At 37.6% G+C, this 22,714-nt stretch overlaps 1 protein-coding gene across 1 annotated transcript in view; it reads right to left on the bottom strand.

Moving 5' to 3' along the window:
- The window catches only part of PLCZ1 (phospholipase C zeta 1), a 48,533-nt gene that overhangs the window by 3,466 nt on the left and 22,353 nt on the right, over nt 1-22,714 (bottom strand). Inside the window, exons 5-11 of the mRNA XM_086404342.1 lie at nt 22,570-22,714; nt 18,136-18,285; nt 17,349-17,591; nt 15,926-16,073; nt 8,852-8,968; nt 7,565-7,737; nt 1,775-1,898 (exon numbers count right to left, since the gene is read on the bottom strand). Coding sequence (XP_086260468.1) covers nt 1,775-1,898; nt 7,565-7,737; nt 8,852-8,968; nt 15,926-16,073; nt 17,349-17,591; nt 18,136-18,285; nt 22,570-22,714 — 1,100 coding nt within the window. The remainder of the gene's footprint in view (nt 1-1,774; nt 1,899-7,564; nt 7,738-8,851; nt 8,969-15,925; nt 16,074-17,348; nt 17,592-18,135; nt 18,286-22,569) is intronic.

Here is a 22,714-nt window from a genome sequence, read left to right as displayed (position 1 = left end):
AAATCTCTCATTTTATCTCACAACTAATCTTTCTTAAGTATACTGTACTTGAACTTTTGTACTTTCTGCTAACATGTTTGAATTTTGTTTTCTCCATGTTTTAGCACACATATTACTTTTGCCTTAAATTCCCTTATCCTAGGGAATTCCCTAGAGGAACAGTGGTTAGGATTCAGCATGTTCTCTATCACCTGGGTTCTATCCCTGGTCAGAGAACTAAGATCCCACAAGTCTCAAAGTGTGGCCAAAAATGGAGAAAAAAGAAAGAAAGAAAATTCCCTTATCTTCAATCTCTATTAAAAAAAATTCTACTCATTTGCCAAGAACCATCTTCAAATTTGCCCCTTCCATACAATTCTTTGTACTTTCTTTAAGGCACTAATGACTCTTTCATAACAATTTCACTTACATCTCATATTCCACACTGAACTATAAACTATCTATAATAAAATTAGTTGGGGCATACATAAGAATGTAGTCAATAGAGGTTTTAAGTTTTTTGATACTTAGAATCAGGCTTTTAACATGATAGGCTCAATAATGTCTGGTGAACCAAACTGAATTTTTGTAGGTATATTCCCATGAAACCAGGGATGCAATCAAATTTCTAATGGGAGCTAAAATCACAGTATTACGTAAGGGGTGCATGGAATAAATTAATGTTCTGTGCATTTAGTCATGAAGACTCAAGTAAGGGGGATGGAGAGAACAAAGGATAGGTTACTAGAAGCTTCCTGATATTAGCAGTTACCATTTCTTGACATTGCCATTTCAACTCTAACAGAAGCCAAATAAGGCAGTGAGTTACTACTAGTATCCCTTCCCGATGATAACACAGGATGAGGTAATAAAACTTTCCAAAACTTTTTTCTCTCCTTTGTTCCTAGAGGCTGAGGTGGAGGAATATTTGGGGTTTGGGAGGAGGCAAACATTGGATTTTGAGGGAATTATCACCAAAGAAGAAAAAGATAGCTCAAACTGCACCTGCTTCTCTGTCCATGCCATTCAACCTGGAGCAGATTTCCAGACTCTGAAATGAAGTCCACTATACTTTGAGAATATTCACTCAAAGAAGGTTCTGCTCTCAAAGGATCAGTTGCAAGTTCTCTTCCTGAGTGATTCTGACTATCTAACAGTCAGCCCCAAGAATCTATACTTTTCTAATGTCCTTAATGATTTCAACTTCAGAGAATAAATAACAGTGTTAGTACTGTATTATGTAAACTGTCATGAGATGCTGGCACACTGAAAATCTCACCAAAGTCACTTCTTTCATTCCTACATTTCCCTTCTGGCAAAAATGACTGAATTATGAATCTAAATACTGTTATGAGTAGGTTTCTATGGCATATTGAGTCAGAAGCCACAGACTTTTGATCTAAAATAATTCAAGCTGTTAAGTAAAACTGTGCAACACACTATATCAGAGAAATCTTAAGCTCTTTATTTTACACAGAAGATAGCAGCTAGATTTGAGGCAGTCAAAATATCTCTCTTAACCAGTCAAATAAGAAAACATAAAGAGGAAGTACAAATGGAAAAAATACTACTTCTTCAGGTCAGATACATTTTTGTATCTGTAATTAAAACTATATCTAACCAACATTAAGTAATTATTAAATTTTTTGCTGATATAATACTTTCATCATCTTGAACATCATGCAAAAGCCCTTATGAAAAATAAATATGTATCAAAACACTATCAATACATAATTTTTAAGCTTTCCAACATGAAGTCTAATAGACCGATCAATAAAATATATTAGGAGCTCACCATTTTTTTTAATTACACGACTCTGCTGCTTCATTTGATCATTTGGAACCCCAAAAATTTCTACAATCACTAAGGTATCAGCTTTGTTTTGATAACTGGGAGGCAACTGGATACCACTGATGAGCTGCACAAAAATAAGTAAATTCAAGAACTCAGCAGAACAAACTGTATCAGTGCTAATTTTCAAAACAAAATGTTTTCCAAAAATTATGATGAACTAAGTCAAGTCCCACCAAAAAACAACATAGAAAACAAGGCAAATCTTAAATTTTAGTCCTTTTTGAGTTAAATTTCAACTTAAGTATCAAAAGATGATTACCAAATTATTCCATTTGACCCAGATGTGGTTATAGTAGAATCCACATTCTCCAATAATTACGGTCGAACATATATTTTTATTCTAACAGCATTTGTTATGATTGTTATAAAACAATGTTAAAAATATTATGACCGCCCTTCGGCTTTAATACAGACTGAGCACTCTGACAACTTGAACTATTTTTAAATCTATATAGTCTATAAACAATGGAAAAAATGGAAACTATAAATATTACTTCTGAAATGTACGAAAAAGCACCACATAATTTTCTATGATAGCATTTTCTGACAATATAATTTATAAATTTGGATAAATTATCATGAATTTTTACCTTATTCATTGTTGTCTATATTATCATAAGTCACCTGAGTTTGAAAAATCAATTATTTCATATATACATATCTTAGGGATTGAATAGCAGAAAAATGTTAACAAAGTGATTAATAATAATATTATTTCACCTTCTATTATTCAAGCTAATTGTTGAAGCACAGATTTATTTTACTTTAAGGAACAAAGGAAATGATGTTGTTAAAGTGCTATACTCAATATGCCAGAAAATCTAGAAAATTCAGCAGTGGCCACAGGACTGGAAAAGGTCAGTTTTCATTCCAATCCCAAAGAAAGGCAATGCCAAAGAATGCTCAAACTACCACAAAACTGCACTCATCTCACACGCTAGCAAAGTAATGCTCAAAACTCTCCAAGCCAGGCTTCAACAGTACGTGAACTGTGAACTTCTGGATGTTCAAGCTGGTTTTAGAAAAGGCAGAGGAACCAGAGATCAAATTGCCAACATCCCCTGGATCATGGAAAAAGGAAGAGAGTTCCAGAAAACATGTATTTCTGCTTCATTGACTATGCCAAAGCCTTTGACTGTGTGGATCACAATAAACTGTGGAAAATTCTAAAAGAGATGGGAATACCAGACCACCTGACCTGCCTCTTGAGAAACCTATATGCAGGTCAGGAAGCAACAGTTAGAACTGGACATGGAACAACAGCCTGGTTCCCAATAGGGAAAGGAGTACGTCAAGGCTATATATTGTCACCCTGTTTATTTAACTTGTATGCAGAGTACATCATGAGAAATGCTGGACTGGATGAAGCACAAGCTGGAATCAAGATTGCTGGGAGAAATATCAATAACCTCAGATATGCAGATGACACAACCCTTATGGCAGAAAGTGAAGAAGAACTAAAGAGCCTCTTGATGAAAGTGAAAGAGGAGAGTGAAGAAGTTGGCTTAAAGCTCAACATTCAGAAAACAAAGATTATGGCATCTGGTCCCATCACTTCATGGCAAATAGATGGGGAAACAGTGAGAGACTTTATTTTCTTGGGCTCCAAAATCACTGCAGATGGTGACTGCAGCCATGAAATTAAAAGATGCTTGCTCCTTGGAAGAAAAGCTATGACCAACCTAGACAGCATATTAAAAAGCAGAGACATCACTTTGCTAGCAAAGGTCCATCTAGAAAAAGCTATGGTTTTTCCAGAAGTCATGTATGGATGTGAGAGTTGGACTATAAAGAAAGCTGAGCACCAAAGAATTGATGCTTTTGAACTGTGGTGTTGGAGAAGACTCTTGAGAGTCCCTTGGACAGTAAGGAGATCCAACCAGTCCATCCTAAAGGAGATCAGTCCTGGGTGTTCATTGGAAGGACTGATGTTGAAGCTGAAACTCCAATACTTTGGCCATGTGTTGCAAAGAACTGACTGATTGGAAAAGTCCCTGATGCTGGGAAAGATTGAAGTTTGGAGGAAAAGGGGACGACAGAGGATGATATGGCTGAATGGCATCATCGACTCAATGGACATGAGTTTGAGTAAACTCTGGGCATTGGTGACTGACAGGGAGGCCTGGCATGCTGCAGTCCATGGGATCGCAAAGAGTCGGACACGACAGCAACTGAACTGAACAAAGGGATCAAAGTCTAAATAAAAAAGAACAGCACTTGAAGTGTACTAATTTATAAAGTGTGAAAGTGAAAGTCGCTCAGTCCTGTCCAACTCTTTGGGACCCCAGGGACTATACAGCCCATGGAATTCTCTAGGCCAGAATACTGAAGTGGGTAGCCTTTCCCTTCTCCAGGCAATCTTCCCAACCCAGAGATCAAACCCATGTCTCCCGCATTGCAAGTGGATCCTTTACCAGCTGAGTCACAAGGGAAGCCCAAGAATACTGGAGTGAATAGCCTATCCCTTCTCCAGCTGATCTTCCCAACCCAGAAATCAAAGCAGGGTCACCTGCATTGCCAACAGATTCTTTACAAACTGAGCTATCACTAATGTAGAAATTGAGACATGATTTCAATTTCTGAAGATTATAATAAATAGGAACAAATAAATAACTTTGAATAAAGGGAAAAATGAAAGAAAGAAAAAAAATTAGGCCATATCCAATAAAAGTTTATTAAAAAGAAAAAAGGAGGAAAGAGAAAAGAAAAAAGTGCCAATTTGTAATTTTTCCTTTCCTACCTCCATACATAGCAGCACCCACTAGAAACCAGAGTGACTGCACAAATATTTAATGATCAGCTTGGAATTGGCCCAGCAACCCACTGTAGTATTCTTGCTTGGAGAATTCCATGGACAGAGGAGCCTAGTGGGTTACAGTCCACTGGGTCCCAAAGAGTCACGACAGTGACTGAACACCCACGCATCAGCTGACTATCAGCCCTCCGGGCGATATATCCTTTTCATTAGGGAGAAGGTGTAACTCATGACAAAAAAAAAAATTGCTAACTAAGTAATAATGATAATTGGATATGAGCACTTAAATAGAATTTAAGAGATTTATTGTTCAAATAATTTGTACACTCCGATTCACAAAGCCCTTTCAGGGGCCACTGCAGAGGATGGATGTCAAGCAGACGACCCTTAGTGGTCAACCAGATAGCTCTTGCTTTCATCTGGTGGTCTTACTCAGGAGACTTTAAACTTAGGAAATTATTCCATAGTTTTTATAAGCTTGAAAATAACTGATTTAATCCAAAGTTCTCTGTTTACAGATGACAAAGAGTAAACCAGAAATGCTGAATGACTTTATCAAGGAGCTAAGAAAAATAATGGCAAAACTGGGTCTTTTGATTCTCAAATCATGCTCTCCACAATTTGTGCAAGTAATCACAAAGCTCTCTAGAACAATCAGAAGAGGGGAAGACCCACGTGGCTATGAGAGCAGCTTCCTAGGAAAATCATTAACCCTACCTCTTTCACATCATGTCACTTAAGCCCCTTTTGGAGTATAAATAGGTGGCATTTATAAACAGTATAAAGCTGTGCATACCAGCTATCTTCCAGCTTTGCTTTTTCAAATTAACCTACATGTACTAAGCAAATACTTTGTGTCAGTGACTGTGGATAAGGATTGAACAAAACATAGTCCTTATTTTTAAAGGACTCTCTGACAAGTGAGGGGAGAAAGACAAGTATAACAAGTAAATAATTATAACTCACAGTGTGGTAAGTGCCATAATGCATGCATGTATAGGGTTTTATGGGCTTCCCTGGTGGCTCAGTGGTCAAGAATCTGCCTGCCAATGCAGGAGACATGGGTTCGATTCCTTGGCCAGGAAGACCTCCCAGAAAAGGAAATGGCAACCCACTCCAATATTCTTACCTAGGAAGTCCCATGGAGAGGGGAGCCTGGTCAGCTACAGTCCATGGAATTGCCAAAGAGTCGGACACGACTGAGTGACTAAACAACAACATAGGGTGTCATGGAAAAACAGAAGAAAACTCCGAAAGAAATGCAACTTAGCACAGGAAAAGGTTTCCAAAGAGAAGTGACTCTGAAAGTCTTGAAAATGAGTCAGAATGCAACAGGCAGATGAAGAATCGAAGAGTAGTCCAGTCAAAGGAAATAGCATATGCAGTACCTAGAGGTGCCATTGTGGACAAAAAAAAGGCTTCCATATGGTTTTACAATGGGTTAAAATGCTGGAAGTGGTGAGAGATGAGGCTAGAGGAGTGGGACAAAGCCAGACTAAGAAAACAATCAGGAGACAGAAATAAATATTAAGTAGACATGATCAGATTAGCCTCAGCAAAATCTCTCTTGTTGACTTGTAGAAGATGGATCAGGATGACTGAGACAGGCTACCTAAAAACCCCTTAGGAAGCCAAAGGAACAGAGGTGATGACAGGTAACAAATTCCTTTAAAAAAGGACAGCAGCAAATGACATCAGATCAAGGGAATGAATAAGAAAGACAGTTAAAGTAAGATCTACAGAAGTTAGAGACTGATAAGACATGGGACGTGAAGGAGATGTGGAAGAGAAGAATAGCTCCCAATTTTATGGCCTGAGTCAACTGAATAAATGAATTTGACTCAATACACTGAGATTTCAATAAAATAGAAGAGAGTTAACTAGGAAGGGATGTTCAGCTTTAATATTTTAAGTCTGACAGAACACTGGTAGGGATGCTAGATGGGCTATTAAAAATAAGCCTTTAGAGTCAAAAAATGAAGTCAGATTAGCAATGTGAGCACGTTTGTGGTTGAAACCATTAAAGTGTATAAAAGAACACAAAGAGAATGTTTAGTTTGAGATGAGGATTGAGAAAAAGCCTTTGGCAACATGAATATTTTAGGGGCACGTAGGGGCTACCCTGCAGAAGAGAATGGCTACCCACTCCAGTATTCTTGCCTGGAGAATCCCATAGACAGAGGAGCCTGGCAGGCTCCAGTGCATGGGGTCGCAAAAAGTTAGACACAACTGAGCAACTAAGCATGCAGGGGTTTCCCAGGTGGCTCAATAGTAAAGAAAACACCTGTCAAATCAGGAGATGTGGGTGCAATCCCTGGATTGGGAAGATTCTCTAGAGAAGGTAATGGAAACCCACCCCAGTATTCTTGTCTGGGAAATACCATGGACGCCTGGTGGGCTACGGTCCATGGGGCTGCAAAACAGTTAGACATGATTTAGTGACTAAATAACAACTAAAGAGGAACCCACAAATGAAAGTGAGAAAGAATTGCTTGGAGGTAGAAGGCAATGGCAACCCACTCCAGTACTCTTGCCTGGACAATCCCATGGACGGAGGAGCCTGGTAGGCTGCAGTCCATGGGGTCACACAGAGTCGGACACAACTGATGCGACTTAGCAGCAGCAGCAGCAGCAGCAGCAGATTGAAAAAGGAAAGAGGAAACACACAGAAGCACATCAATGAGATTTGTGTGGATTAGGAAGGGGCCTGAAAAAGTGGCTGCTTCGTCCCAGCTATTCCCTAGAACAACTAGACATGTTCCTCTAATTAGAACAATGCAACTTTTTGAACTTTTTCATTCATGCAAAAAGGCAACAAAAAGATATGGCAAGATGCTGCAATACCATCCACCTACAGTACCTGAAAAGATTAACAGAAATTTAAAAGGTATTAAGGAAAATCAGTAGAACTAAAAATATTAATGGGTACTATCTAGCTTATATCATAACTGAAAAAAAGGTAAAAGCAATCTTACCCTTATTGTAAGTGTGAGTGGATTACTGTCTATTTGTACTTTATGTGGATTAAACTTTGTTTTTTTATCTCTTAGGAAGCGTGGTTTTAAAACATATCCAGAACAACCATTATCCAAAAATTTCCCATTTTGAAGATCCATAGGGACACCAGGGGTCTGGAAATTTAAGGCCACTATAAGGGAAAAGAGTATTTTGACCTTGTCAGGAAATGAGGGAATATCTAAAAAAACATAGTTAAACAGTTGAGTGAAACCTAATCATGGATTATATATCTTTGAACATTTTAAGAGCAAGTGTTCACCGAATGACTCATGATGTTTAAATATTTGTTGTTACCATGTCTACATTAACAGATGAAGGTGAGTTTCAAAACTTAATCTGTAAATTATTCTACAGCTTTTGAGTTGAAAAATCAAAATGGCACATAGCACAGATTATAGAATAGCAATGTACATGTCAGATAACATTCAGGAAACATGAGAATAAAGAAAATCACTACATTAAATGCTGGGAGGGTTGACACCAATGTATCATAAACTTTCAGGTCTAAAGGGGTACTGTTATCACTTGAGGAGAAAGCAAGGAACAAGCAGAGCGGTAATTGTTGTTAAAATATACAGACAACTTCATATAGCCTGGTAAACAGACACTGGTGGTATTCAGTACCACCATCTGCCCCCCACTGCCCACTCTACCATCCTGGTCCCAATTGTTCCCTCTCTACAAACCTATGGGCCTTTCCACAGTTCAGTAACAGAAGAGTTAACACTTGGCACTTTCTAACTGGTTAATCCCAATGGCATACCAGTTGATCAGTTTGGAATAAGGAGGGTCTGACAAAGATAAATAACAGAGCTCATTACTCATTTTTCAATACTATGAATTCAGAAGTGATTAAAGTACAAAAAGCACAGGTCATTTGATTTGAAGAGGCCCTTATCAAATCTTTCATGCAAAGCACTTGATCTTCACTGTCCTCTTACATTCATTTTCAGTTTCCTTTTCTCCTTCTACATTTTCCATGCAAACTCTTCATGAATTTAACCTCCATGTCTATACCCTTACCTAGATTTATCCTATGCAACCCATTTAAGAATAAACTCAACTCTTGAAGTCAATGATTCATTATTGCTTGACTCCAAAACATCCAGGGTCAAAAATTTTTCAAAGGAAGCTCTTTTCATGAATATTTTATTAGTTCACAAAATGAACTTATTTTGTCTTATTTTTGCAAAAAAACAAACAAACAAAAATAAACCCAAAGCTCAATATTCTATATAACATACCCATTTGACAACCTACATTCCAAAATTCTTGAGGATTAAAATTAGAAGAGTCAGCTCTTAATGCTTTGGGATATACTCTGGTAATGAACCTCCTGGTGTGAAGAATAAATTCCCTGGCTGAAAAACAAATTTATTAAAATATTGTAAAATATTTCAAATAAACTACCATGTCTATATATTTATTTAATTCTACAATTTTGATGTCTACTGTCTTGGCAAAAGTATTTGCAATTCATGGAAATCAAAATAAATTCATGCTTTTGTTTCACAGTATAATTCAACTGTTATTGAAAAGTTAATAATTTATTTTACAATTTTATGTAATCATTCATTTAAAGAAAGAAACAACTGAATAACATGTTTCTTTTTCTCACATTCAAGTTAATTTCACTTTGACATAGAGCATATAAAATTCCAAAATAAAATATCATCCATAATGGTAAATAGTGCAAATTAGTTTTGAATCTTAAGTGATTTAAATAGAATAAATAAAAATGTGTAAAAAATATATGTAGACACTTAAAGAATATGTATAGGAATTGTAAAGAAAATGAAACAGACTGTGTGTATATATAGGTTTGTCCCAGGTGACTCAGTGGTACAGAGTCTGCCTGCCAATGTAAGAGACTCTGGTTCAATCCTTAGATCGGGAAGATCTCCTGGAGGAGGAAATGGCAACCCACTCTAGTGTTCTTGCCTGGGAAATCCCATGGACAGAGGAGGCCATGGGGTCCCATGGCATCACAAAGAGCCGGACATGACTTAGTGACTAAACAAAAACCACCATTGGATACCCCTCAAATTTTTGAACACAGACTTCATATTTCTCCAACGTTTTTATTCTTTCAATATGTAGATCCTCTTCCCACATCTATTTCAGCTAATATGGTGAGAATCGTGGAAGAAATGGTTATTGCCTACATCCACTCTATTTCCTAGTCAAGTTTGAGCAGAATCATTGTTACTCTCATCCTAAATGCTATTCTTTTCCTAAGATGCATGGTCAGATAAAAAATTGGTTACTGAAGTTAATAGTAATTATAGTTAATTTAAGTAACTCATTTCTAGAGGCTATACTCTCCTTGAGGAAAAGTTCATTTTGAAGCTGCTCATGTATAAATGTGTTTTGTGTGTCCAACTCTTACGATTCCTTATCTAGTCCTACATTAGATGTCTACCTTTTGATAAAACATGGACTCTTCTGGGTCTTAATTATTTTCATCTACAAGTTGATAAACATGAATGATCACTAAATATCCTTAATCTGATTTTGTTACTTCTGAAACTTAGAAATTAAACATGTTATGTTTTCACAAATGCGATTTATGTTTATTTTAGATAAATGAGAAAATCAAATAGAAAATAGAAGAAAACAACATACAATCTCATCTCTCTATTAATAACCCTGATAACCTCTTGATAAATATATTTCCATTCTTCTGACATAGGTATATACTTATGCTTCAATTGAATCTTATTGTTAACTCTCTTTTATAAACTTCCATTTTTGACTTACTAAGATAACATGAAAATCATTCCATTTAAATAATATTCACCTATGATATTATTTTTAGATGAATGAAAAGTATTCATATATATGAAAACTTGTTTCTGATTTTTCCTTATAATAAAATTAATGATGTTTATTATATTTTAAGAATGATGGACCTCTTTGTAGTACATCTTTGACCAATCATTATATACTAGAGCCAGGCATCTTGAAATGCGAACTCAAATGGGCCTTAGAAAGCATCAAACAAAGCTAGTGGAGGTGATGGAATTCCAGTTGAGCTATTTCAAATCCAAAAAGATGATGCTGTGAAAGTGCTGCACTCAATATGCCAGCAAATCTGGAAAACTCAGCAGTGGCCACAGGACTGGAAAAGGTCAGTTTTCATTCCAATCCCAAAGAAAAGTGAAAGTGAAGTCTCTCAGTCATGTCCAACTCTTTCTGACCCCCTGGATTGTAGCCTCCTCTGTCCATGGAATTTTCAAGGCAAGAGTACTGGAGTGGGCTGCCATTTCCTTCTCCAGGGGATCTTCCCAACTCAGGGATCGTACCTGGGTCTCCTGCATTGCAGGCAGACACTTTACCATCTGAGCCACCAGGGAAGTCCCAAAAAAAGGCAATGCCAAAGATTGCTCAAACTACCATACAATTGCATTCATCTCACACACTTGCAAAGTAATGCTTAAAACTCTCCAAGCCAGGCTTCAACAGTATGTGAACCCTGAAATTCCAGATATTCAAGCTGGATTTGGAAAAGGCAGAGGAACCAGAGATCAAATTGCCAACATCCGCTGGATCATTAAAAAAGCAAGAGAGTTCCAGAAAACCATCTACTTCTGCTTTATTAACTACACCAGAGCCTCCCACTGTCTGGATCACAACAAACTGTGGAAAATTTTGAAAGAGATGGGAATACCAGACCACCTTACCTGTCTCCTGAGAAATCTGTATGCAGGTCAAGAAGCAATAGTTAGAACCAGACATGGAACAACAGACTGATTACAAACTGGGAAAGGAGTAGGTCAAGGCTGTATATTGTCATCCTGCTTATTTAACTTATATGCAGAGTACATCATGAGAAATGCTGGACTGGGTGAAGCACAAGCTGGAATCAAGATTGCCAGGAGAAATATCAATAACCTCAGATATGCAGATGACACCACCCTTATGGCAGAAAGCAAAGAAGAACTAAAGAGCCTCTTGATGAAAGTGAAAGAGGAGAGTGAAAAAGTTGGCTTAAAGTTCAACATTCAGAAAACAAAGATCATAGCATCTTGTCTCATCACTTTATGGCAAATAGATGGTGAAACAGTGGAAACAGTGAGAGACTTTATTTTCTTGGGCACTAAAATCACTGCAGATGGTGACTACAGCCATGAAATTAAAAGACGCTTGCTCCTTGGAAGAAAAGCTATGACCAACCTAGATAGCATATTAAAAAGCAGAGACAATACTTTGCCAACAAAGGTCCATCTAGACAAAGCTATGGTTTTTCCAGAAGTCATGTATGGATGTGAGAGTTGGACTATAAAGAAAGCTGAGTGCCAAAGAATTGATGCTTTTGAACTATGGTGTTGGAGAAGACTCTTGAGAGTCCCTTGGACTGCAAGGAGATCCAAACAGTCAATCCTTAAGTAAATCAACTCTGAATATTCATTGGAAGAACTGATGCTGAAGCTAGAACTCCAATATTTTGGCCACGTGATGTGAAGAGCTGACTCATTGGAAAAGACCTTGATGCAGGGAAGGACTGAAGGCAGGAGGAGAAGGGGACAACAGAGGATGAGATGGTTGGATGGCATCACCAAATTGATGAATATGAGTTTGAGCAAGCTCCGGGAGTTGGTGATGGACAGGGAGACCTGGCATGCTTCAGTCCAGGGCGTCACAAAGAGTCGGACACAACTGAGCGACCGTACTGAACTGAACTGAGTTTTGTTTCAAGAAAAGTGCTCTATACTCTTTCCAAAGAAATGGTGATGCTATCTTTTCTGACTCTACTCAGTCCCTTTTCAAATGCTGATCTAGTGTTTAATATGATGAGAATGAGAGAATAATAACCACCGTTGCTGTGCCCAGAAGTCCCAACCGCATGAACAACAACAAAAACCATCCTATAGTTTGAAATCATGGACTCTAGTAAAGTAGGTCAAATTCAAACTCCGTTCACAATATTTCACAGTAAAAATATACTTTATATCACAATCCAACACCATACACACACACACAATTGTTTTATAAAATAATACTTATGTTTCCCGCATACAATATACTCTTCTATATTCTATTATTTAGTTCTATTCCATTCCATTTTTTTATGTTACATTTCATTCTAAGAGCTACTGAATAGATTTTTGGTCACAAGCCTCAGTTTACAACAAAAACCAAAAAGTCCTAAAATATCCAGCATGTTTCTAACAGGCATTTTGAGGAGATGAGTTAAAGCATGCCTCAAAACCCTAAAGCACCAGTGGCCAGCCCAATGAGGTTAACCACCATATATATTAGAATCTGCATTTCCAAATAGCCAGGAGCTTTTCTCAAGTTTTCTTTTGCAGGTTTGGAGGTGCTGATTTTTCTGTTTCTAGATGTATGGCAAAACCAATACAATATTGTAAAGTAATTAACCTCCAATTAAAATAAATAAATTTATATTTTAAAAAAAGATAGTAGATTGCAGTTTTTAAAAAGGATATGGCAAGTCACCTTATTCTCATTGACTGTGGAGGCCCAGCATGCTGCTGCTGCTGCTGTGTCGTGTCAGTCGTGTCCGACTCTGTGCAACCCCATAGACGGCAGTCCACCAGGCTCCCCAGTCCCTGGGATTCTCCAGGCAAAAACACTGGAGTGGGTTGCCATTTCCTTCTCCAATGCATGAAAGTGAAAAGTGAAGTCGCTTAGTCGTGTCCGACTCTTGGCGACCCCGTGGACTGCAGCCCACCAGGCTCCTCCGTCCATGGGATTTCCCAGGCAAGAGTACTGGAGTGGGGTGCCATTGCATAGGCTGCCTCAAAATGTGCCTCAGTGGCATACTGATTATTTTGGATTAAAGTTAAGCAATGGTCAGTGCAAGAGAGACACTCTCCCTCTTTTCTTTCTCTTTCAAAACAGTAAATAAATCTCTCATGTGACAGGTACATTCCCTGTATCCGAAGGTAGGACATCCTTTCCACTAATGACAGGGAATTCAGAGCTGAGAAGCCTATAAATATAAACCTGGTGCCTTATTTAATTACAACCCCAAGCTCAAACTGTTTAGATTCTTCACTAATTTCCTGTCAGTTTCTCACACATTTGTTTCTTTGTCTGGAAAGCATAAAAGCTGCCTACTTTGGTCACTTCTTAGGGTCCCATTTCTATGAATTAATTTTGTTTCTTTTTCTCATGTCAATATGTCTGGCATCAATTTTATTACTAGTCCAGTCACAAGAACTCAGGAGGGGTAAGAGAGAAAAGATTTCCCCTACCAACAGACAATTCCTTTTTAAGTTGATAACTGTTATTTAGTCATTAAGTTATGTCTGACTCTTTTGTGACCCCATGGACTGTAGCCACCAGGCTCCTCTGTCCATGGGATTTTCCAGGAAAGAACTGGAGTGGGTTGCCATTTTCTTCTCCAGGGGATTTTCCTGACCCAGGGATGTAACCTGAGTCTCCCACTTTGGCAGCTGTATTCTTTACCGCTGAGCCACCAAGGAAGCTCCAAGTTGATGATGTTCCCCACCATGTAAGTCTGAGAACAAGGCAGAGTCCGCTTTCCATTCTTTTTCCCAGGCCTAACAGTTGTATCTCTGGCTGTACCATGTAGAGCAACGCACCTCAGATTTAGAGTCTGGAAACAATGAAAACAAGATTCAGAGACAAATGGCTCCTCTGTAGGTACACAGCCATCTGGCAGCCTGGTCTGGGTACCATTTTTACCTTCTTCTTCACTTTAGAGATGCAGCTTCCAGTCTATTTATCTCTACCTCATAGATGCCCACTTCTGCTAGTGGTAAAGAATCCTACCAATGCAGGAGACACAGGAGACATGGCTTTGATCCCTGGGTTGGGAAGATCCCATGGAGTAGGATCCCACTCCAGTATTCTTGGCTGTAAAATTCCACGGAAAGAGGAGCCTGGCAGGCTACAGTCACAAAGAGTCAGACACAACTGAGTGACTAGGCATTCATTCATTCATAGATGTCCACAAAGTTCACCCTGGCTTCAATTTTGCTGCCACAAGCCAATCAATCTCAAGGGAAATCAACCCTGAATACTCGCCGGAAGGCCTGATGCTGAAGCTGAACCTTCAGTATTTTGGTCATCTGACGTGAACAGCTGACTCATTGGAAAAGCCCCTGGTGCTGGGAAAGATTGAGAGCAGGAGGAGAAGAGGGTATCAGAGGATGAGATGGCTGGATGGCATCACCGATGCAATGGACATGAATTTGGGCAAACTTCAGGAGATGGTGAGGGATAGGGAGGCCTGGCATGCTGCAGTCCATGGGGTCTCAAAAGAGTCAGACACAAATGGGTGACTGAACAACAACAAGCCTTTATCATCTCCTGCCTACAGCCAGCATCACTTTTAGGCTGCTAACAGAGCATCTATTAGAAACATACAACTGTACTGTACTGTAATTCACTTCAGTCGTGTCTGACTCTGTGCGACCCCAGAGATGGCAGCCCACCAGGCTTCCCCATCCCTGGGATTCTCAAGGCAAGAACACTGGAGTGGGTTGCTGTTTCCTTCTCCAATGCATGAAAGTGAAAAGTGAAAGTGAAAGTGAAGTCGCTCAGTCATGTCCGACTCCTAGTGACCCCATGGACTGCAGCCCACCAGGCCCCTCGGTCCACAGGATTTTCCAGGCAAGAGTACTGGAGTGGGTTGCCATTGCCTTCTCCGGTCAGTATGGTATCTCCGAATAAAGTATTATTAAGTTCAGCAGCACTTAGAAATTCAATGAATCTATGTACTAAGCATCCAATATTTAAGAAATTAAGTCAAATTGTAGAACTCTTTAGTCCCTCCTCCTGCCACACGCTTCTACTTTTCCTAGTCACTGAACTAGCACCTACAGCCTAAGCGTTTTCCTAAATGCTTGCCATACTTGCCTGTATTTTTGTTAGAGAGCAGAGAGTGCATCAGCATCACACTGTGTCTTAGTCCCCCTTTTCCACAGTCTGCAAGTTTACGCACAAGGGATCATGTAACTCCTGAGATTTCAATCTTCTGCTCACTTACAAAGTTCAAGTTTCTTGTAATTTAGCTTTGCCTACATCTGCAACCTTGTCACTCACTACTCTCTCATATAACCTGCTCACCACAGCCCCTCCCAACAAAGTGTCCAGACTGGACATTCTCAAGCAAACTTTCATGACTTAGAGAAGTAAATTAATGGTTCAGTTCTGTGAAATAAAATGTAAAGTGACCTGAGGCATATAACCCTTTTTAAAATCTGTTAAATACATTGAAATTGTATTAGAACATAGTTTTATGAACATCAATGACCAATTTTGACATCTTAAGAGTGAATATAACTTGTTTAAACACTTCCTCTATTTGAATTATAAGAATTTACCTGCCAACTTTGTAAGTTTTCGGGCTTGGGACTCCCCAATAGAGTTGCTTTCATTAAATTGTTGATATAGATGTGAATGATGAAAACTTTTGAACTTCTCAACTTTAGTATAAATAACAAGATCAGATAGGGCCATAGACATTTTTATCTTTGTGATGCAAACAAACAAAAAAAAAAACAGTAATTTCACAATTTTGCACTAATCATTTGAAAAATTCTTTCTCCAATAAAGAAAATATGCTTTCAAATCAATGATTTTAGTTTTTTCATAAGATTATATCCTCAAAAACTATTTGGATTAGGTCAATGTAAATATGTTCAATGATAATAGCACTTGATGTTACTTACCAGGCCATCTAAACCTAAAATCCCAATTTATGCAGTAAGTACTGAAGATGGCAATTATTTCTATTTCCTTTTCCCAAAGGTCTTAGTCTGGTCTCATAAATTTTACAAGTTCAGGTATTTTAGACTATTTCCAATGTGATCTAACATTTTGGAATAACTTCTGCTGTATAGTACACTATTGTACACTTTTCCAGCCCAGGATCTATATTTTCTGCACTTCTGTTAGCCTCTTCCAAAGTGTGTTTTTTTTTTTCTTTTTTCAGGAAAACTTTGCCAGCCCATGCTCAATCCATGTGCTTAAGTGTCGATCATGTGGAGTGGGCGTGGCTAAGCAGACTGCATTCCCCTGGCAACAGTAACCAACTTAGGCATGTGTGCATGCTTGGATCACAGCCAGCCTGCCGAGATCCAAAAGGAGTCAGCTTGGGCAGCTGAAAAGACAGGACTTTCAGATTTGAATCTGAAAGCATGTAAAACTGAAGGTTTGCAAAGGCTTGCACCCATATTAGGAAAGCGGGGCCAAAGTTGGCAGAAAGAAAATTCTGTGGACTTTGCTTAATACAACTTTAACCAATCATTCCTGAAATTAGATTCCCTTTCCTGAATGTTTCATTTCTATGGACCAGCTGAATTAATTCATATTTTACTTAAAGCAGCTGAATTAGTTTTGTATTGCTTGCAACCTTGTATACCTTCCTTTGTCGTGCTAACTTGTATACCTAAAATACTACATAATATAAGCAGTGATTTTCTTATCTTGACAGTAAGCTCTCCTTCAAGGCAGAGACATTACCTTTTGTACACGGCACAAGGTCTAATATATGAGAAGGCTTAATATGCGTTGGCTGTAGAGAAAAAGAATTTACGAACAGCTAACACGGGGAAAGAGGTAACAACTTCTAAAATTTCTTTTCCACTGCTAATTTTTCCCAAAATAAATTTTAAATGATAAACTAAAGTGATTACAAGTAGGAAAAAGATGTTTTCCTCCAAAAAGTTTAAAAAATTCTCAACTAACAAAAAAATAAAACAACTTTTCAATCACTTGTAAAATTTTCACAAAACGTTGCCTCACCTTCTTTTTCCTGAAGAGTGGGATTCCGACCACCCGTTTCAACTGTTCTTCCTTTGCCAAATCATCTTGAAAATCACCCACTGGTTCTGGTTCTTTGGCACCACTTCCATCCTCCTCTTGTTCTATCTCCTCCTCTTCTTCAAATTCCTCTACCTTCCCATGCATATCAGAACCTTTCCTTTCAAGGGTTTCATGTAAGGTTCCTATTTTCTTGTTTCTAACTAATATTTTGAATTTTAATGCCTAGAGAAACAATTTGAAAAAGAAACGATTATACATGTACAGGTAAATTTGTACTTGTCATGGTCATTGAAAAGTCTTTCATCATATTTTCAATTTGCCCACAGTAGTAATATATGTAGCTCCTTTTTCCATATTCCTAAAAACCTAATAGAAACCAAGAGATCTACCTGGTGGCTCAGAGGCAAAGAATCTCCCTGAAATGCAGGAGACCTGGGCTTGAACCCTGGTTGAGGCAGATTCCCTGCAGAAGGGAATGACTATCCACTCCAGTATTCTTACCTGGAGAATCCCATGGACAGAGGAGCCTGGAGGGCTACAATCTATAGGGTTGCAAAGAGTCAGATACGACTGAGCTACACTAGACTATCCTTTTTATCAAAATATATTCACCTAAATGCTCACGGGCTATTTCCTAGGAACATTGCAAAGATACACCACTATAATTAAAACTAAGCATTTTTCATTGATCTCTAGCTCAGTTTCATTGGCAATTATAATAGCAGTAGGCTTTTTCTTAGCCTAAGTTTCTCAGACAAAATATTACCTCTGGTGAAGGTAGTCTGTCTGAAAAATTATCAAGCGTATATGACAGCAAGGCATCCCCAAAAGTAGCGAGCAAACTGTCGGCCATCACTTCTTGTTGGGAAGGGGAGCAGTGATTTTCTAAAGAGAGCACCACTGGGTACTCAGATGCCTAAAAAAATTAACCAGTACCACGGTTAATAGTCAAAATTCTTCGATAACTTTAATGCAATTAATAGAAGTACTTAATTGATTTTAAAACTAACTTCTAATGTTCAGTATCTTAGCAAAATAATTACCTATTCTTTAAACTGAAAATACTTTTGAGTCTGACAAAACAGGGAACATTAAATCTGTATATAAAGGTAAATTAGTCCTAGTTGTACTTAAAATATAGGGAAAAAACTGAAACTCCCAATAGTTTAAATAAATTTGTTAAAACTCCCAATTTTTTAAAATAAATTATAGCATAGTCATATAAAGAAATGATAAAGATCTGTCACAAAGGAAGTAGAGCTATATACACTGCTATAGATATACGGTATCTTTGATCTAGTCTTATGAAGAAAAACAAGTTGCCAAACAGTAAGATTCTACATTTTTACTTTATAAGGTACATATGTTTCAATATTTTTAGGAAAAACTTTAACACTGATATGTTAGAGAAAATGTTAATTTTCTACTTTTTTCTATTTTAAATTCTATAATCGAAATTCACTGCATTATAATTAGAAACAAAGATAAAGATATTTCCAGGTTTTAAATAAGAAAGAATATCTAGTAAGTAAAAGCAACTTTGTGTGTGCGTGCGTGTGTGTGTGTGTGTGTGTGTGTGTGTGTGTGCATGCTAAGTCACTTCAGTCATGTCTATTCTTTGTGACTCTGTGGATTCTAGCCCACCAGGCTCCTCTGTCCATGGGAATCTCTAGGCAAGAATACTGGAGTGGGTCAAAAGTGACTCTACAAAGGTGTTTTCCACCACTGTAACTTTTAAATTTGCCACAAAATAGTGAATATCACTCATTTGGAGATCTTATTCAAAATTATTTTCTTCCTTTCCACATATAATTTTCAGGGCACATTTGCCAATTTACAGTAACAAGAAAAGGAATTGTAAGGTCTGCTGAATTATTATAGACCTTTGATATATATGTCATATGTCATATTGCATATAGCATACCACATTAAGTCTGAGTCTATTAATTTCTTATGGCTGCTGTAACAAATTACTATAAATTAGGTGGCATGAAACAACAGATATTTATCTTTTCATAATTGTGAAGGCCTAGATTTTGAAATCAGTTTCACAGGCTAAAATGAAGATGCCAGCAGGTTCTAGGGGAGATCTGGTCCCTGCCTCTTTCAGCTTCTGATGGTGGCCAACATTTCTTGGCTTGTGGTCATATCACTCCAGTGTCTGGCCCTCATCTTTGCATTGCCTCTTCTTCTGTTATGTGTCAAATCTCCCTCTGCCTCCCATGAATAAGGATACAATACTGGCATTTAGGACCCGTCCAGATAATTCAGGGTGGTGTCTCATCTCAAGATTCTTAACTTATCACATCTGCAAAGATCCTTTTAACAAATAAAATAACATTTACAGGTTCCAGGAATTAGAATCTAGTATCTTTGGGGCTCTTATTCAGCCTACAAAATGATCTTCCTGTAAATACCCATATATATTTATAGGGCTTCCCTGGTGGCTCAGACAGTAAAGAATCTGCCTGTGGAGACCCAAGTTCAATCCCTGGGTCAGGAAGATTCCCTGGAGAAAGGAATGGCAACCCATTTCAGTATTCTTGCCTGGAGAATTCCTTGGACAGAGAAGCCTGCTGGGCTACAGTCCATGGGGTCACAAAGAGTTGGATACAACTGATAAACTAATACTTTCATTTTCATTTATACATATATAAACTTAAGTCTAATATCAAGAGAAGAGTGTAAATTTTTTTTCCCAAATATAATAAGTGATTTTGAGTTTAGGCAAAGTGAAGGCCTAGCAAATAGATTTCTCACTTAGGCCCTGACTTTACTCACTGGGAAGAGCTCATTGTCTTCTGTGGTCTTTGTTCCATCCTCTGGGAAGATCATCTTGTCTTTATCCTCCTTGGCCATATCTGAAGTACGAACTGAGGAGTTGGCTTTTCTTAAAGCCAAACAACTTTTGCAGCTCGCTTTCTGACTAATGGTGGTTTTAGGTTTCCCCTAACAAGTCAGGCTTATCTTTTGTTTTTAGCAATCTAATGCCCTCAAAAACCACAATTTCGTATAAACCACAATTTCGTATATGCTTGTTTCTAGTAAGTCGCATGTGCTGAGGCCTATACTCAAAGTTCTTTCTGCACCATAGATATCAAGTGTATTTTATTTCATCACTCTCTTATCCCCAAGTTAATGGCAACTATGTTGAGTAGAAAGTCTAAACTTCAGTCTAATCTTTGCTGCAAAACTGTGTCACTGCATCCAACTGAGAAGTTTCATTGAGTCTGTTGAAAGCTTTTTTTTTTTTTCATTCCATCACGTACTCTTTGGAGTCTTAGAAGTTGTAGATGTCTGTCCATCCTTGTAAGGCCTTTGAATTTTCAGACTGTCTCTATTTCCTTTTATTCCCTCAGTTATACACCCTGAATGAAGTGGGAGAGTTTGGTACAAAAATATTTGGGAAGAGTATTTCAGATGAAGGGAATAGCAAGTGCAAAGGCTTTGAGATGGGTCTGAAAAGAGGTAAGGAGGCCAGAATGGCCACATGAACAAAGGAGAGAGGAGGAGAAGACGTCAGGGAGGTAATGGTAAACAGGTCATGTAGGGCCTTGGGAGTCATGGTACAGATTTTAACTTTTATTTTGAGTGGAATTAAAGAGTTTGAAAAGGGGAATGCCATGATTGGACTTATCAAAAAGTCACTCTGCTATATTAAGATGAAACTGCGGAAGAGGAGGGAGAGAAGCAGAGACCCTGGATAAGAAGCCATTGCAATAATGCAAGTCAGAGGTGATGGTAGTTGACCAGGAGAGTGACAGTGAGAATGGGGGAAAGGGATTAAATTCAGTGTACATTTGGAAAGTAGAGCCAGGAGGATTTGCTGAAGAATATATAGAGGATTTAGAGAGAAAAGAAGGGAACATTAAAGTAGACAATAATGATTTAGGGCAAACACAGTTGTCATTAAGTGAGAAGGAAAAGACCATAGGAAAAGTGGGACTAGGAAAAAGAAGGATATGATCTGGAGCTCAAGCTGAAACATGTTAACTATAGCTATTAAACATGCAAGTGGAAATGTCAAATAGGAAGTTGTCTACACTGGTGTAAAATTTAAAGGAGAAGTTTGGATAAATTTAAACATCAGAAATTAGATGTTTAAGAGAATCAATGCCATATATTAAGGTTTTATATTATGATAAATTTTAAAACATTTTATAAATATTTATTATTTTATACTCTAATAAATAATGGAACAATGAATCTAAGTATGTGATTTTAAGTTAGGCTTCTATTTACAGATAAAAGATTGACCAAGCTAGGAGAACTTTAGGTTTTTCAACTTTTTAAGTTTAATTTATTAAATAGACATTAAGTACTTAGATTTTGTTAAATCTCTTCAATTACACTACAATTGAAGTACTTAAGAAAGAAATCAAATATACTAAGTTTAAAAACACAATTTAAAATGTCTGAAGGTGTTCAATTAACCAAGCTTGTCAATGAGACCAAGTATTACTCAAAATTCAGTGACTATTAAAACCTGCTCAATTTACAGATGAGTATTTTTAAACTGAATTAGAAGCTTTAGACAGAAAGAAATAGATCTTTGAATCTTTAACTTAATAAATTTAATAATAATTTTTAAATCCAAAGTAAACTTTTAAACATTCTTTTCTGTATAAATACCTGCCATCAGAGTATAAAATATGCCAAAAGTTGAGATAATACATTTTTTACATTTGTGTCCTGAAAGTAAAATATCTGAATGTTGGTAAAATATTTACTATTACATAGAACAGTATTTCTTAAACTTTTTGGCCATAACTCATGGTAAGAAATATAATTTACATTAAGACACAATACACATGCATGCATACATATACACACATATAATATAATTACATAATTAAACAAAAAGTTCCTTGAAACTACATATACCTTCCTACCTGAGATCTGTTTTAATAAATCTACCTTTAATGATATACTCCCTGAAGAAGGAAATGGTAACCCACTCCAGCATTCCTGCCTGGAAAATCCCACCTGATGGGCATACAGTCCATGGGGTCACAAAGAGTGGGATATGACTGAGCATACACACATAATGATACATAATACATGGATTTTGCTGCCAACTAATGGATCATAACCTACAATTGAAAGGTCACTGATCTAAACTAAGGCCAAGCATTATAGGATTTTGAAACAAATTATCTTATGTTTAAATAACTGTGACTTAACAAAGGCATGTACATACTAGGAATGCATATTTGTTTATAGCTTGGATAACAGTTTTAAACAGAAGCTTGCTGGTGAATGTATAGCCATGGTATACAACAGGTTCATTTTGTGATCCATCCCAGCAGTCAATTTCCAGACAGCGGCATCCTTTCACAAGGGCA

This window comes from Bos grunniens, chromosome 5, assembly GCF_055505025.1.
Source record: "Bos grunniens cultivar Pamir isolate PY7600 chromosome 5, Bosgru_T2T1.0, whole genome shotgun sequence".
Taxonomy (NCBI): domain Eukaryota; kingdom Metazoa; phylum Chordata; class Mammalia; order Artiodactyla; family Bovidae; genus Bos; species Bos grunniens.
The sequence above is the reverse complement of the archived record's forward strand: the minus strand, read 5'-3'. Positions and strand labels throughout refer to the sequence as shown.